At 35.7% G+C, this 17,572-nt stretch overlaps 2 protein-coding genes and 1 long non-coding RNA gene across 6 annotated transcripts in view; all 3 read right to left on the reverse strand.

Moving 5' to 3' along the window:
• Nucleotides 1-2,504, reverse strand: part of LOC113236497 — a 76,529-nt gene extending 74,025 nt beyond the window's left edge. For all 4 annotated transcript variants that reach the window (XM_026472600.1, XM_026472599.1, XM_026472598.1 and 1 more), the window contains exons 1-8: nucleotides 2,483-2,504; nucleotides 2,055-2,126; nucleotides 1,880-1,972; nucleotides 1,462-1,572; nucleotides 1,288-1,380; nucleotides 1,126-1,203; nucleotides 575-1,057; nucleotides 420-491 (exon numbers count right to left, since the gene is read on the reverse strand). In XM_026472600.1, the coding sequence (XP_026328385.1) occupies nucleotides 420-491; nucleotides 575-1,057; nucleotides 1,126-1,203; nucleotides 1,288-1,380; nucleotides 1,462-1,572; nucleotides 1,880-1,972; nucleotides 2,055-2,126; nucleotides 2,483-2,489 (1,009 nt within the window). In that variant the 5' untranslated portion in view covers nucleotides 2,490-2,504. The remainder of the gene's footprint in view (nucleotides 1-419; nucleotides 492-574; nucleotides 1,058-1,125; nucleotides 1,204-1,287; nucleotides 1,381-1,461; nucleotides 1,573-1,879; nucleotides 1,973-2,054; nucleotides 2,127-2,482) is intronic.
• A 152-nt stretch (nucleotides 2,505-2,656) lies between these two features.
• On the reverse strand, nucleotides 2,657-3,158 carry LOC113236843. The gene is made up of 3 exons (XR_003310985.1): nucleotides 3,047-3,158; nucleotides 2,817-2,930; nucleotides 2,657-2,735 (listed from the first exon to the last, which is right to left on the reverse strand). It is a non-coding gene; the product is annotated as an uncharacterized LOC113236843 (long non-coding RNA).
• A 981-nt stretch (nucleotides 3,159-4,139) lies between these two features.
• Nucleotides 4,140-17,572, reverse strand: part of LOC113236950 — a 31,790-nt gene continuing 18,357 nt past the window's right edge. The window contains exons 11-23 of the mRNA XM_026473176.1: nucleotides 16,604-16,819; nucleotides 15,465-15,596; nucleotides 15,058-15,294; nucleotides 14,599-14,688; nucleotides 14,288-14,446; nucleotides 13,850-13,933; nucleotides 11,706-11,798; nucleotides 10,198-10,263; nucleotides 7,812-8,012; nucleotides 6,563-6,637; nucleotides 4,910-5,011; nucleotides 4,567-4,802; nucleotides 4,140-4,190 (exon numbers count right to left, since the gene is read on the reverse strand). Of these exons, the coding sequence (XP_026328961.1) occupies nucleotides 4,140-4,190; nucleotides 4,567-4,802; nucleotides 4,910-5,011; nucleotides 6,563-6,637; nucleotides 7,812-8,012; nucleotides 10,198-10,263; nucleotides 11,706-11,798; nucleotides 13,850-13,933; nucleotides 14,288-14,446; nucleotides 14,599-14,688; nucleotides 15,058-15,294; nucleotides 15,465-15,596; nucleotides 16,604-16,819 (1,742 nt within the window). The remainder of the gene's footprint in view (nucleotides 4,191-4,566; nucleotides 4,803-4,909; nucleotides 5,012-6,562; nucleotides 6,638-7,811; nucleotides 8,013-10,197; nucleotides 10,264-11,705; nucleotides 11,799-13,849; nucleotides 13,934-14,287; nucleotides 14,447-14,598; nucleotides 14,689-15,057; nucleotides 15,295-15,464; nucleotides 15,597-16,603; nucleotides 16,820-17,572) is intronic.

Below are 17,572 nucleotides of genomic sequence, written 5' to 3' on the forward strand. Positions count from 1 at the left end.
ATATATAGGTAATATCTAGAAATTAGTGATCCGTTGAAGTCTTTAATGAAAGTTTTAATTTAAAAGGAAAAGGAAGAAAAAGTGTGATGTGGTGCAATTAAGCATTCTCGGTTTTATGAAAGGGTTTTTCGCAACTTGAGTCTTATATTAAAACCTTTAAGTTTTTCTATTACGATTTCAACAATGTCTGACAGAACTTGTTTCGGCTCTGTATTTTACAGTTTTGGTTATTTATGTACTTATGTTACATTACCGCCCCTAGCTTTGATGAATGAATCTTGGATCAAGACCTGATAATTTTCTACAAATATTATATTAAGTAAATTTCTTCAATTAGTTAGTGATCTCACTTCGAAATAATTACACGTAAGAAGAGAATGACGTGTTATTGTTACTTCTTGATCACAATTTGTACTTACCCGTCTTCATTAATTGGGTTGGGTTCGATTCTGTTTCAACTTGTACACTTCTGGTTTTTTTGATTGCAGTATCTACAAAGATTAAATATAGAAAATTATCGATACAGAAACTAGGTAATCAACAATTACATTCAATTAATAACCAGAATTTATACCTGTGACCACAGTTTTTAGAAGTAATACCTCTGTAGATAACGATTTAGTTTCAGATTGAAAAAAATTTCGAGACACTTGTGTTGATGTGGGAAGCATGAATACTTTCACAACAATGTTTCCACTAGCTTGAGACCCCACTGTCGTGTGTTTTTTCATGACATCATTCGTTCTTGTAGGCTCTATGTACGAATGACCTTGATTTTGTTCTATTTTCTTTTCTGAGGGTTGCGTTAATCTCAAAGATGTGACGTTACTGTTAGCTACATGCATCGTATCCATACTCGCTGTATACATATCTGGGTTGAGAATTAGCACCGGCGGGTCAGGGTCACTAGGTAATGTTAATGCACGGAACATTTGTACTTCGTTTTTCGCATCTTCTCGTTTAATTTTTTTTTTTGGAGATGGACATAGATTTTGTGGAGCGGGGTTATTCTTTGGTCGATTTTTTTCCTTAAAACACGGCGATCGTTTGTCGATATCTAAGACAATTATATTAATTTAGTCATCGGATTCGCCAAATTATTAAGCATACATAAGACGTACTTACTTAATCGTTGCAGACTCATGTGGTTTTCCGACATCGACGCACAATGAACTTTATTAATATGTTTTTGGTCTCTTTGCACTGTAAAAGTCGATTCACAAGTGACATTCCAAGGTTTTGTAGTTGTAAACATTATAAAATATCTGAACGATTTATTGATTTTACCGATGATGTCTGAAGTAGGCTTGTATGAGCAGGATGCCACCAGGGGCTGCACTGGAGACGTTTGCATATGCGTTGGCACGTAAAGTATTCGTCCTGTAAATATAAAGTAAAATATAATGCATAATCTTAGCAATATACTAAAATAAACAATAATAAATAAATTGTAATAAATACCTGACTCTGGATGCTTTAAGTTTTCGAACAAGTTAGTACTGTCGTTGCAATGAGACGATCCTGTGCCTAAAGAAAGTTGGCCAGACATTTTACAATACGATATATCGGGTTCTGGTAAAGAGAATGACATTTTAGATATCTATAAGAAATAATATGTTATTACAAAGATAATATGAATGAATTGAAAATATCGTCATTGTATGAAAGCTTTAAGTGACTCAAAACTTTTGTCTGTTTGTGTTAAATGGTACGTGAACTTAATATGTTCAAAAACACTGAAATGAAAAAAAGACCTAAAACGTCTAAGAATTTATTGACACCTAAATAATACTAACATTAGTATGCGGTGAATGTGAATTTGGGCAACCGGTATTCATTACAATATATCATATTTTTCAAGGCGCAATCTTAAACGTACCTGTAAGTGCTACCGAGCCTTGGTATATATCTATTCCTGCACGGTTGCATAACGAGGATAATGTATGGAAATTATTTGTATTCAATGTAGCTCCTAAAAATACAAAGCTTAATTTCGCAGAAATTCTCTTTATTTCTGACAAGCTAACGTTTACGAGATGACAAGAGACACTAACCGTTATCAAAACATAATCGCTTACAAAGCGGTACCACGCTTCCATCTGATTTCTTGGTTGATGATGAATTTGCTTAAAGAAAATAATTGCTTTAATATTGCAGTTAGAGCTAATGTTTGTGACTGATTATTGTGTCGAAGGTCAAATAGAATATTTCGAAAGAACTGTTCTCGGTTCACTTCTTGGGCAGTAAATTTGTAGTTACCGGAGTGTTTTTTAATCTATTAAGTACGTTTAAAAGTAACAGTACTAGCCTAGCAACTACTGAGAAGATAGCTCCTTCAAACGATGCTTACAAGGACAATTACTTGAGAAATATTAAGGTGAACTGCTGTCTCACTGCAGCAATACAAGTCACAAAATTTGCTATTTTAATAAATGATGTAGAAAAATTATTTACTAATATACAATATTGTAGTCACACTTACTTGTCATGCTTGAAACAATTTTCTGATTTATGACTGCACTATTTCTAACATTTGAGAAATAATTTGAGCTTTCAGGATTAAAAGAGTAGACACCTGCAGTATGTTGAATGTTCGTTATTAATGACGTTTCAGGTTTTAAATCAGATACATCGATACTTACCTTGACTCTCTCTTTGTGTGTTTGTTGAAGAACTATTAATGGTATTGCTATCGAAGGTAATTCTTCGTGATAATTCTGTGTTTATTGCGGATTCTAAAATATAATGTTAGTTGAAATCTTTAATGTTAGAATATCGTATCAACAGATTATAAGCTAAATCTTTGTTATTAATACCTCTTACTACACATATTCTTTTCGATCCTTCACAAGAACTACTACAATCACAGTCTTGTGCTGAAGAGGAATTGGTTACGTGAGATTTGTCATTTATAAATGATGATTTTACTTCTGAAACAATATCATAAGAACAGACAATAAACACATAATAAAATGGTATAGAAAAATTCAATGTACAATGTGATAAAATCCTATATGGAAAATTATCGTAGGTTCAAACTACGTACGCTTTTCAATAATTTGGGTATACACGTCGCACGACAGAGTTTCATTCATTTTATAATTAACAACATCGGTCATTGTGTTGACTTCGAAGGATAGTTTCGCAGTTGTTGCAGCAGTATCAAATTCGTTTGTATCTGTAAAATAAAATAAATTTGTAGGATTGTATAATTCGTTACTTTAGCGTGGAATGTGTGTGATAACACATACAAGCTGCGTTGCTACGTCTGTATTGAGTTACCGTACTTGTCTGTACTATGTTTGTTATTATATATTGTTGCCGGCATATAAATGTCTATCAGAAGTTTTCAAAGGAGCATGCTATTAAATACTTACTGGTGTCTTGATGACACACTGATTTGCGGGAAATTGTGTTAGACATTTTTGCTAAACAAATATTTTTATCTTGCGTGTTGTCCATATTTGAATGCGCCAAATTATCGTGTTTTACTATACTGTTCGTGGAAGTTTTTATTAAATCAGTATTTGTATCTTGAGCATTGTTGATACTTGTGGTCCTCAAATTTTCAGTACTTACTGTACTGATAATAGAAAAACTCGCTAAATCTATACTTGTATCTTGCGTATAGTTATTCGTGGAAGATTCTACTAAATCAACATTCATGTTTTGTATATTGTTGGTACTTGATATCCTCAGATCTTCAGTAGTCACTGTATTGTTTATAGAACTTGCTACAAAATCAATATTTCTATCTTGCATATTGTTAGTACTTTGGGTTCGCAGACTTTCAGTGCTTACTGTACTGTTCATAGAAAAACTCGCTAAATCTATACTTGTGTCTTGTGTGTGGTTAGCACTTAAGATCCTTAGATGTTCAGAACTTACTATACTATTCGTAGAAATTTTGGGTATATTAATATTTACGTTTCGGGTGCTGTGAGTACTTTGTGTGCTTAGACTGTCAGTTGTGATTATATTGTTCGTAGAAATTTTGGTTATATCACTATTTAGGTCTTGGATATGGTCAATAGAATTTCTTTCTCCTATCCTTGTTTTATCAATATTTGTGTTTAACGAACTGTTAATAGTTTGAGTGCTCAGGCATTTAGTATTTATTACACTGTACGCATAATTTTCTACTGAAGTTTTATCCTTACTTTCTGCTTCCGAGAGTGTGTGGTTATTTTCTGTAATGGTAAAGTTAGCTGTTAGAACATAGTTGTGCCTTGATTTAAACCAAAATTTATTGATCATTTTGTTACCAGGTTTTTGATTAGGTGACATGTATGTATCATCGTGTAAGCTTCTTGTGTTTAATTTTCTAATTACAGACTCTTTTTGCGGACAAATTACTTGTAATAAAATGGGTAAACTCGAAACTTTAGGTTTCGCAATTATCTCTGCTATTTCTTTTTCAATTGCTTTTTCAAGATTATTTACATTTGTAGACTCAGCTGTATTAATTACTTTTTTACTTTCATGTCCATTTATCTCTTTCATTTCTTTCAATATCAAAGACTTTTCTGACGTTTGTTTTAACGTCTTTTCAAATTCGCTACTAACAACAAAATCTGTAATAATGGCATCGATATCAAAACCAGATTCTTTAGTCACTAAACTAGAGCCATTAGATACTTTGTTCCTCCCAGCGTCTGGATTTGATGTTTCTGTTATTTCGATTTTATTTGAAGGTTTGATGTTTATGTCTTGTATGCCACGATTATTATTGAAGGGATTTTTAACTTCGCTTATATTTTGATTGCTTGTTTTAATAAAATCAACTTCATACTGTGTCGAAGCTACAAGTTTAAATATGTTTAGTTTAGATTTGATGGTCGTTCAACACCATGGAATACATTGTTGTCATGCTGTATTAAATATATCATAATATTCAATTAAAATTTACCTGTGACAAGGCCGACATCCTTTTTCATTTGAAAAATACTAGACCCCGTTGATACTTCAATGTCAACTCCCTTTATCGCTTCGGTGTGTATACCTTTTTCAGCTATAAATTATAAAGGATCTAGAATTACTTATCATTCGTACTAAATATTTAAAAAAATATTCTAAAATAGTATTTGGGCAGTCCTCATGAAACTCTGAAATTCGTGCTTTCGATATTTATGAAATTTTTTTGGAAGAATTTATATTTATTTTTAAAAAATATCATAGTACTTATGTGAATAAGGTTTGATGATCTAGTGATCCCCAAAATAAACGACTTTAAAAAAAGAGGGTACTCAGAATATTTGAAGGTGAGGGAATAACGAAATTAAAATAAACCAAGAAAAATAGCGTTATAAACTTACTGTTGGACTTATTATTTTGTCTAAGCTTACTGCTACCAATAACTTATCTGAGTGTATAGTAAATATATAAAATCAAATAGTTAACTTCTTTTTATATGATGTGAGGGAAACCGAAAAAAAATTAACTTTTAGAATATTAAATTTAACTTAAACATACTTTTAACTTTGAAACATTTTAACACTCATCATTTTGAAACCTTTACAGCGCTGCGAACTTTCAAAAGCTTATAAATACGTTTACCAAAGATTAAAACTGCATTCATAAATCGGGTCAAGGTAAAAGTGTGAGATAATGTTATTTTTGGTTGGGACATGAATAATATACATTTTTTAATATTATCGTGTTATGAACCTCAGTTTTCACAGCTTTAATTACACAAAACATATTCTATTGGCTCAAATGTTTAAAATTTAAAGCTTATTTTTGTTAAATTTGTTGATTTAAAGCACAGAACATGTTTAAGTATGGAACTTGGGACATAGTGAGGAAATGATTTTGGGGATACTGTAGTAGCAATAGCACTGAGGGTCGTATTCCAAAACTCTACGCAATGCTCAAGTCAGGATTTGAGCAGATTTGAGTATGATTTCAAGCACTGGAAATACGACGCTAATGGCAAGGACTTGAGTACGATTTCTAGAGCTTTGAATCATACTCAAGTCCTGACTTGAGCATTGAGTAGAGTTCTAGAATACGACCCTGAGAACACGTCTGTGATGGATCCACGCTTTGTTGCACTTTTATATTGGCATAAAAGACACAACGACTTTGCGGCCGGAAAAACAAGGTGTTGGGTTCATCCAATGAATCACGGACGGAAGTACAAATACATTTGAAAAACTGTAATGGTTCATCATTAATGTCTTTATGTTCGCTTCTCTGCAACAGAGAAAGGTGAAACACGTTTCAGGTATACTTTTGGTGGTGGTGGTATCTGCGAGTGTATTTGCGCTTATGTTATTTATTTTATTAATTTTAGGCGGAGGGAGGGTGAGAAAATTAAGTGCCTGAAAAAAATATTCAACACAAGCCCAGTTATTTTGCACGGTTTAACGTCCAATGGGTTCGCGGAGTAGAAAATTGTTTACCACCGTTTGCATCAAATTTTGGTACTTGTCTCTGCATTGTGACTTAAAAACACCAAGTCCATGTAACAAGCTATATGTATTAAGTAGGAAATAATGCTAACATGATTACACAATCGTTCTAGGTATGAAATCACTATAAAAATTTGATAATTTGTTACCTGTAGCATGGTACTTCGTAAATGTGACTTGTGTATCCGAGCCTATGGCAATCTCAGTTAATGTTTTGTGCTTATCTGAAGACAAATTCAATGGTTCAATGTTTATTTCATTATATGAGTACATATTTGTGGTTTGGTACAAAAAGTGCCTGCGTCCGAGACCGTGGTACTTGTAAAGAATCCCAATGTCCATTTGAAAAAACAAATACAAGATATCGATCCAAAAAAATTTTTCGTTTCCTATGTGTAACAATCGCGAAAATCTAAGAACTCGATATGTTCCGGTTTTGAAGGGTAAAAGGGAGCTGGAGAAATTACTGGCACATGGCACTTGTCAACTTATGTCTCAGGGTCACGGGCGCAGTGGTAGTGCTCCTCAGATCTTTGCAATTTAAAGCTCTGATTGGCATTAACTGTTATGGATAGGCGTTCAGCTTACTATCAGGTGCACGACTTGTTCGTCCCGTCACTTGATGTTATAAAAAAATGACATAATGACAGGGATTCCGCCAGGAAACTATTATATATACAACTAATAAAAATAACCCGACAGCTACTGTCGAGTATTAAGATGCTTTTAGATTGGCAAGGCGTGACGAGGATTGAAATTTGTATGGCAAAAATTATCTTCGGTAGAAATGATCTGGATTGACGACGACGGGCGAGGCGAGAATTGAAATATGTGTTAATGTAATACTGAACCGTATTGCTGCCTGCATATACTCTGCAACGGAAACATGATTTCTCGCGCGAGCTCGCGAAGGTTAATATCCAATCTATTAATATGAATGGCAAGATAGTGGGATACGTACGATTTGAGATTTAAAAAGATTTCGTCATCTGATTCTTCTTCCGTTCACATATGTAAAAATATGTTTCACATGGTTTACTAGACTAGACTAACTGAACAGCATAGAATAGTCATTTTCCTCAACCACAGCGCGAGCTCGCGCGAGCTTATTAATGACAATTTTTTGTTTTTTTTTTGTTATCTCGTCTCGTTTCGCCGGTGGAAAACCACCTTCAAATTAGACGCGTGTAGAAGAGCTACAGTGGTGTCGGTGGGGAGACAGCCGCGCTACTACTAATTTTCAAACAATATTTAGGTTGTAAAAGTGGCGCGCGCTTAGTGTGAATGTAGCGCTGCAATTGCGCTTCTGAAATTATATGATAATTAGCAGCGCTTTGTTAAGCGTCTAATTTAAAGGCACCGTTGGCACAATTGTACCATCATAACAAAAACTCATACCTGGATTTCGACGTCTTTTCTTTTCGGCAACGTAACTCCATGACGTGTTGCCATCTCGTGTCTCCCATTTGATTATCTTAAATGACTTCATATTGGATATGGAACTACCGTTCCACGATTTGCGTGGTGAAGGATCACTTCTATATTTAATTAATGGCTTGATCGTTTTTTCACGTTTTGAAACTGACAGTGAATTTAAATCTGAAACAGACAGTTCATGGAGGACAACCGATACTCACGTGTCATACTGGTCCAGGGCTCAACATGAGACAGTACAAATATTGGTGACAAATATTTCGTAATATTTAGTAGAGCTCCTTGTGAAAGAGTTCGTCCAGGGAAGTACTACCATCTTACCTATTTCTGCCGCCAAGAAGTAAACTACTTGAAGGGTAAGGGTACTGGTGAAATAATAGGCGCTTTGGGACTTTTCAACTTATGTCTCAGGGTGATGGGCGCAGTGGCGCTGCGTCTGGGATCTTTGAGATTTAAGGCTCTGAGTGGCACTGCAACTAAATAGGGCACACTATAAGTTTCCGGAACTGGCCACTTACATAAAGAATATTTGAAAAGTAATTTGATAATTTGAAAATGGAACTCTTTGGCTGTAGAATACAGTTTGTTTCATCTGACTGTCACTTGTTTTTACATGGTGGCGTCATTTTAGAAATTAGTTGTCTACATCACCATGGATTTAACTCGTGAAAATTTTGGTAGTATGATTTTCTACGACTTTAAGTGTAATTTAACAGCTCAGCGGAGCTTCGCTCGGCTTCAAAACTGCTTTTGACGATGAAGCACCATGCAAGACGACTATTTATAGCTGGTTTGCAGAATTAAAACGCGGTCGTGCGAATCTCAGTGACGGATTTCGTCATCGTCGCCCGTCCACTGCTGTGAACAACAAAAACATTGATGCTGTGCGCCGTGTGATCAAAACAGACAGACATGTGACATACCATGAGATTCGGACATCTTTAGGCATAGGTATGAGTCAAGTACAATCAACACTACACAAACATTTGGGTGTCAAAAAGCAGTGCTCTCCGTGGATCCCACACAATTGGACTAAGGCTCAAAAAAACGGATTGCATCACTTGGTGTAATGCTATGCTTACCAGATTCAGCGAAGGGGCGTCAAATTTGGTGTGGGACATAGAAACAAGTGACGAAACATGGATTTATAGTTACGATCCCAAAACAAAGCAGCAATTGAGCGTATGGGTCTTTCGAGATTAGCCGAAACTTCCCGACCTTGGACCTGGTGACTTTTATTTATTCCCAAAAATGAAGAACCAGTTACGCGGTCAACGATTTTCATCATCTGAAGAGGCTGTCGAAGAGTGTGAAAAATATGTTTCAGAGATTGTCACGCAGGAGTGGCATAAATGTTTTCAAAATTGGTTCATTCGTATGAAAAAGTGCATTAAAGCTAACGGAGAATATGTTGAGAACAATAAATTCATTTCTGACCATTTATAGTATTTTTTTCTTATTCATTGCGGAAACTTATATTGCGCCTCACGTATTATTGACATTCGTATCGGTTACCAACAAGCCCACGACTTGTTCGTCCCGTAAGTATCATAAAAGCGCACGCCATAATTAGCTTGTGTTTCTTTAAAATATATATATACCTAGACGTGAATAGGTTTAGTTTTCTGAACATCCAAGAGTGTATTAAGGGAGAAAAATACCTTTGTAAAATGTTGAACCCGCTGAACGAACAAGTCTATGGTATGGGAAACTGGAATTAGGGTCAACGTGCGTTTTCAGTCCATGACTGACGAAAAATTTAATGGTTTTTAATTTGATTTGAGAGCGGCGGCGGGAGAATCCTTGTGGGAAAACGATTGCTTTTTGATTGAGAGGTCGATACTTCAAATCCCTGTGGCGGCATGTACCTTAGTTAGGAACATTTGTGAATGTTTAGTAGCAATACCTATTGATTGATAATCGTGAAGAAAACCTGCATATCGAAGAAGGTTCACAACCTATAAAAAACAAAGCAGTGGAATGTTTAATGTGTTGATTATATAAAATACATATAATCAAATTACAACTAATGATAGTTAACTAAGTCACTGATTACTTAATGGTTACTACGTAGCAGATATATCACTACATATAAAATCGAAAATACCTACGCTATATAATAGCCTACTAAATCCGGCTAATGACATCTGGCGCTCACTACGAGAAAAAGGAACCTAAACACGCGCTCAGAGAGAAGAAAATAACGTTGTCCGCCATGAGCAGTCGTGCGGAACCGAATGCTGGGGTTGTAATGTAAATAAAACATTTGGCGATACACTCAGCGGTAGGCACTCGTCGCTTAACCTCGAGCGAGTGACGGAACCTTGACCAAGCTCTTAATATAACTTACCTTTCCTTAAACATTGAGGACTGACAGAAGCACCATTGATGTTTCGAATCGATGTCTGTGTCTCATCTATAAAATAATAGTCAAATACAATAAAATATATTTGATTTAACAAAGAAATACAAATACAAAGATATAATAGGGGTTAAAGTATGAAATTGCCGATTTGTACTGAAAATCTAAATTGTTTATTTTTTAAATTTTTAACAAATTTATTTAATCAAAATAGTTGCCATTATTATCTATACATTGCTGCCATCTAATGGGAAGGTTATTAATGCCTTTGCGATAGAACTCCGACGATCTAGACTGCACAAACTGTGTGAAAGCATTTTGTACTGCCTCCTGGGAAGAAAACTTCTTGTCACGTAGATAATTGTCCAAATCACGAAAAAAATGGTAGTCCGTTGGAGCAAGGTCTGGTGAATACGGAGGATGACGAATGGTTTCTAACTGCAGTTCCTGAAGGGTCAAAATGGTTTCTCGTGCTGTGTGAGGTCTCGCGTTGTCGTGGAGCAATAATGGTGAAGATCGATTCATGAGTCGGGGCTGTTTTACTGCTAGTTTTGTCAACATGGTTCGGAGTTCGGCACAATAGACATCTGCCGTTATTGCTTGACCAGATCGGAGAAAACTATAGTGAATAACACCATGCTGAGACCACCAAACAGTTACCATTACCTTTTTATTGGTAAGTTTTGCTTTAGGACACTGTTGTGGCATTTGACCTGGGGTCAGCCATTGCATTTTTCTTTTCGGGTTATCATAAAGAATCCACTTTTCATCACATGTTACAATTCGATCCAATATTCCTTCATTTCTGTACCGGTTCAACAAGGCAACACAAGTTTCAACACGCGTTTCTTTCTGCAGATCAGTCAAATCATGAGGCACCCATTTTTCGTATTTTTTTATTTTATTGATTTGACGCAAGTGAGTCAATATTGTGGGTAAGGTAACGTTAAACCATGCCGCTAATTCCTGGGTAGTTTGACTAGGATCGGCTTCCACTATCTCTCTTAATTCATCGTTATTCACCTGTGTGGGCGGTCTTCCTCGTGGCTCGTTCTTTAAGTCGAAATTTCCATCACGAAAGCGTTTAAACCAAAATCGCACGGTGCGTTCATTAGTAGACCCCTCTCCAAACGCAGCATTGATATTGCGGGCTGTTTCTGCCGCGTTAGTTCCGCGTCGGAACTCGTATTCAAAAATCACTCGAATTTTCGCAGTATCCATCTTTCTTGTCTAAATTGAATAACAAAAACAATTGAAAGTCGATATTCAAATGTTTCAAATTTAAAAAAAAAAATCACAGAAACCATTTGAAAAAAGTTTCATTCGAAAACCTCAAACCATGAAGATTCTATGAAAATTCAAAGAACCTATTGCAATAAAACGGCAATTTCATACTTTAACCCCTAATATAACCAAAAAATATCAAAACGTATTGAAAGAAATGCATTTCTGTAAAGAGAATGACAAAATGAAATGGGAAATTGGTTGAAGCGTACCTGTCCTGGCTATATTACTAAGCAGTGAGAGCAATCGCAATGATGTTATAACTGCTGCTGATCTTTGATCCCTTTTTGATGCAGAATGAGTTACTAAAAATAGAATTATTATTTCCGATTGTGTCGTTTAACTCTAATATAGTAGATAATAAAAAATAATAACACGTAAAAATATATTCAAGAATAAAGAGCTTGCTTTTCCACCAGGGAAGCGAGACGAGGATTGAAATTTGCATGGTGAAATTTCAATTCTCTCCTAGCCACTCACGCGATACATGCAGCCGTAGACGCATACCACACCTAGAGGTGCCGGTGATGATTTTATACCGGTTTATCGGATATCGAAGTTATAACAAGTAAAAGAACTAATATTAATTGCTATTTCGGTAACTACTCTAGCAAACCATAAAGTTTTTAATGCCTGGGTCTGTCATTTAAAAAAAACAAACAACTTCAAAAATACGTCACGATAATCGTGTGTGTTATTGTTTGGGCTGGTGATTTCGGTGTTTATTTATTGAAAACATACCGTAAGTAGCGTTTTTTAAGTTTATAAACTATACTTTAAGGAGTAATATCATGGTAAACGTTAGAACCACTCAAACGGAATATTATCATATTTATCCAAGTACACCAAAAATTTCATTAGTGCTTTTTAAGTGCAGGATTTGCGGTGTGTTACTGCATTTTATTTGAGATGTTTTTGTTGGTAGTACGGAGGGTATTTATTTAGCAATGTAGAATAATAATTTATAAATTTAATAATTTTAATTTTAATAATTTATAAAAACTTGTATTTAAACTGAATGCTTTTCTAATTTGCGAAACCAAATAGCCGCCATTTTGCGGTAGGAGGAGCACATCGCGTGAGCGGCTAACGCATCGTTGGTGGAAATGGTCTGGATTGATAAGAATGGGTGAAACGAGAGTTGAATATTTGTTGATGTAATATGAAACCGTATTGCTGCCTACATAAAATATTACACTCTGTAACGGAAATATGATTTCTTGCGCGAGCTTGCGATGGCTATTAATGCCAATCACGAGATTGTGGGGCGTATAACTTAAGATTAAAAAATATATGAGTTCATCTGATTCTTACGGACGAAGAATCTCGTAAATTATTATTATAAATAATAATAATACGTGTTCTTTCAGCCGCATGTTTATCGCTAAACGAACTGTAGGGCACTGAATCTTTACTATCTACAACCACAGCGGTAGCTCGCGTTGGTGGAAATAGGCCGGCGAGATTGCAATGGAAAACCACGTTTATATCGGTACGGTATGGCAACTACATAGTCTCGCCAGACTAACTGTATATGACGTTATTGTCGACTTGTATTGACTGAGCACATAACAACTATTTTCTTATTATGTCTCGGCAATGTTCGGATTTCGGCTATCGTCGGGTATCTAATAGTTGACCTTTGCACTTGCTGCAAACCGAACGCACTCAATCGACTTGGCAGTATACGGAGTACATTTTGGTCATATTTTTGGTAACTTATTATAAATAGGAAAATCGTTTCTTAGCTCACATGGAAATCAAAACATAACAACAAAAAAGCACACAGTTCCGTAAACGAAATTATTATGGATGATAAATCTAATAATTACGAGACGTAGAAATTTGTATTCAAGTGCATTCGAAAATACGAAGATTGCTGAAAGATATTAAGGAAATAGTTGTACTGTAATTTTACTCAGCTTCCAAAAACACACATTCTCTACAGATACATAGAGTTTTATGCTGCATAATGAAGGAAAAGTCACGCTGAATTACGATACATTTAGTGAGGACGGAAGAAAGTTACAGGAAATATATACACGAGAACTGATCGTAGACAGATGAATTATAAAAGTGAATAAATAATTACGTTACACAAAAATTACGTTTCACGTCGTTATTTTTCTCATAGCTCATTGATAGAAAACACACACACTGAAATTTACGTCACACACTGAAAAATTGCCAACTGCAGTGTGACAAGTGTGACAACAATTGCAAATTTTCTACCAAGAGAATCACAACAATGGACAATAAAAAGGATTTCTTTGAAAAATACGTTCAAGTTCGGAACGTTAACAAACTAATACATTACATTACATTACATTTTATCGGGACCAAAAAAGTGGCTTACCAATGTTCTTGAAAATATAAGGAACTGTTTGCGCCGCCGCATCCTCGTTTACAATTGATTGCTGGAATGCAAGTACAGTGCGAACTGGAAGTTCATAACAGAGTTATTGAGAATTTGAAACTATGGAATGAGTACAACAAATAACAGCCTATCCAATAAAATGATAATGACAACGATAGTGAAGTGTGCAAACTTTAATCTAATAACAAATCGAATGCTAAGTTAAGGTAATTTCGAAATATAGAAAACTAATCTATTTATGGATATAAATGATGTGAAGTAACCAATTATACATGAAATATAAAGAGATGAACCCAAAAACATTCATTTGTAAGCTAAAATCAGTAGTCATTGTCACTGAAATCAGAGCTTACGTATAATGTTATGTTATGAAAGTTGTCGGGCTAATGATGATAATGAAGTAAATAAAACACTTGCATCTCTTAAACCGCGGGTTGGGTCTACAATAATAGCGCGAGGGATTCGACCATCTGCAGCGGCTCAGTCGGGCTGTGGTTTTGTTCCACATGCTGTTCCAACGAAGGCGACATATCTTTTGAATCCTACGAAGTTTGTCCCCTTTCGCTTCTGTTAACCCTTCAACAGTCACAACATCATAATTGTTGCTGGAGTTATAATGGACATAATACAACAAACAGTTTGTCATAAAAAAAAACTAGGTTTAATGCCCTTAAGAAGGGAGTCTAATTATAAAAATTGTATATGTGATGGTAGTTCTTTAGTCTTACCTCTACGGTGGTTGCGTAATCGGTCCGACTTTATACTTTTTTTGGGATTTGTTACGACGTAAGTAGTGTTTCTTGAACCCGAATTAGAGCCTAAAATATATATAATAATTTGTAAAGAAATTTCTAAAAGTCATCATTTTTTAGTCTTCTTTCTACATGTTTTACAATCATTGCATGGGCTAATATATCGATTGCTATTCATTGACTTACAATTATATGGACGTCGGGTCCGCGCTAAAAAGTGTCCGCACTTGTAAGGCGCTAAAATCGTATACAGAGCGCGACACTCCGCTTTAGTCTTCATTTGTTCGACTGACAGCGCGATACTGCGATGACATTACAATTTAAATTTCGAATAGGTTGACTTAGGACATTTTTTTCGTGGTTTTTGTATTAGACCCGTCGTCCATTTATTTGTAAGTCAATGTTGCTATTGAATAAACTCACAGTGGTGCATACCTTCTTGAGTCAAAGGGACGGTTATTCCCTGGTAGTCATAATACGGGTGTCTCCAAGCTTCAGGTTGTAGGGAAGTATGAGACACCCTCACAGGGCTGAGTATGCATGACCCCTGTGTATTGTTATAACGAGAGTCATCCATAAAATCATCCGGATGTTCCAATGTACACTGGCTTAAGTCGTCACGGCTCTCTAAATCTGTTACGTCTAAGCTGAGGGTGTGTTGCGACAGGTATGCTGTAGAAAAGATGGTGATAAAGTATTTGGAGTATAATGAAAAAATATATTTTTCAAAATGGCAGTGTTGTCCTTGTTTACTGATAGGACTAATCTGTGTGTATATCTGTGTGTGTATCTGTCTAATATCTGTGTGTGACAGAGCAAACGTTTCAGGATTCTTTTCTTACCATCAGCTGTCTCCATATTAGTGACTTTCTGTAAAACTTCCGAAGGGCAGAAAACGTATGATGCTACCGTCCGAGTGCTGTTAGATGCATCATTTTGAATTTCACAAGTACATTGAGAAGATTTGCAGAAGTCTGTAATGGATGCAAATTAATAAATCGCCGCTATCACATTTATAATGTATTTTTCCACGATATTAAGTGACGGGACGAACAAGTCATGCACCTGATCGTCGCCTGTCCATAACAGTTGCAGTGCCACTCAAAGCTTTAAATCGCAGAGATCTGAGGTGCACTGCCTCTGCGCCCATTGAGACATAAGTCGAAAAGTCCCATGTGCCTGGAATTTCACCAACATCCTTATCCTTCAAAACCGGAACGCTTTTGAAGGTCACGTTACTGCTTGGCGGCAGAAATAGATAAGGTGGCAGTACTTCCCTGGATGAGCTCTTACCGTATTCTCAACAATAAGAGCTGCAGACATAAAATATTCTTAAGATATATCAACAAGTCTCTGCCCGATACTAGTTAGTAGCCTTTGACTTGGTGAGAGAAAAGCTCTCTCTTGTGAAGTCGAAGCTCCAAAACTGCCTGCTTGACAGGAACTTTTTAATTTAGTTCCACCCTCACCGTTCCTCCTTCGGTCAACTATAAACACTCTTATGTCGTTGACATTCCACCCGTTGATCCTTCCTAACGCGTACCACAAAGAAATGGAATTCGGAATCCGTCTACCGGAATCTGTGGTTCCCCAAAAAGTATAATTTAGGGTTAGAGTGAATAGGCATTTTTAAGCAAACGCAGTCATATCACCATTTAACATCAGGTGTTATAATAGCCTAGTCTATTAATTACATTATGTCAGTTATCATATTCCTTTCACTATAGAATTAGTTTTGATTCGTCTTCACTCTCCGTTTTTACGAAATCAAAATTTCTTAAGTTTTAAATATGTTAATCCGTAATACCATATTAGTAATTTATACATATCAGTATAGAGAATCTAATGAATAATAATATAAATGATTCTCTTGGAGGTCCTTCCGATGAAAGACGATAATGAATTGAAGGTCCATTATGAAATTTACTTTGCACCAAAACGTATGTAATAAATAGAATTTTACTGTGATAGCCTTTATTACCTTCTTCAATTTTGTCATCCATTTTTGGTTGATCATCTGTTTTATGGTGATTCTTCGTTTCAGGTTGTTCATTGGCTTCAAGTTTACCATCTGTTTCATGATGATTGTCTGTCTCAAATCGATCATTTGTGTCCACTTGAGAGTTGAGACCAATAGTAAATTCGGCAAATAATTTCTTCTTTTTCACCCATGACTTTTTTAGCAGCTCTTTGTGTGCTGGGGGTGACATAAAATTCGGCATTTGTTTTATTGTCACTGTAGTTAAAAGGAGATACATATCAACCAACTTATGAGTTCTGGCATATATGCGGAATTTCTGGCAATCCAGTTGATTCCACGTGTATTCAACGTAATTGTTTCCTATTGTTGTCTCATCCCTTGTATGTTTGTCGACCTGTATCAATATGTTTAACGGCTCTATTGTGTTATAGATTGTTACCGGTAGCATAATTTTAATTGACAAATTTGGTGGTGCAACGGCTAGCATTATGAGTGCTTGATGGCTAGAATCCGGGCTCGATTCCCGGAATTTTTCAAAATTGGATCAAGTTTGGGTGTTTTTGGTGGGTGCCCTGGAATTTCATTCATCCGGTACTCGAAGCACAAGATATTCCATGAAAAAAGACCATGTAATAGTTGTGGTGTTTTGGACTTCATTTACATCGAATACATTACTTTGAACTCATTTTTATTAGATATACTCACGTTTAAAGTCAGAGATTTGGAATATGAGCTACGGATTGAAGACGAGACCATATAAGCCAATAAAATTTTCATGAGATAGCTTAGCTGTAAGTCGCCTGTACTCTACGTCATTGTTTCAGCATCTATCGTTGCATGAAATTATACAGTAATAGAGTCCCAGCAACATGTTAAAATCGCAGAACAAATATCTCATCACCACAGGTTATATATCTCAGTAGTCATGAATCTAATCGTGCTCGGGTAAGTTTCTGCTTCTATATGTGA

Source organism: Hyposmocoma kahamanoa, unplaced genomic scaffold, assembly GCF_003589595.1.
Source record: "Hyposmocoma kahamanoa isolate Upper Pololo Valley unplaced genomic scaffold, ASM358959v1 92, whole genome shotgun sequence".
Lineage (NCBI taxonomy): Eukaryota > Metazoa > Arthropoda > Insecta > Lepidoptera > Cosmopterigidae > Hyposmocoma > Hyposmocoma kahamanoa.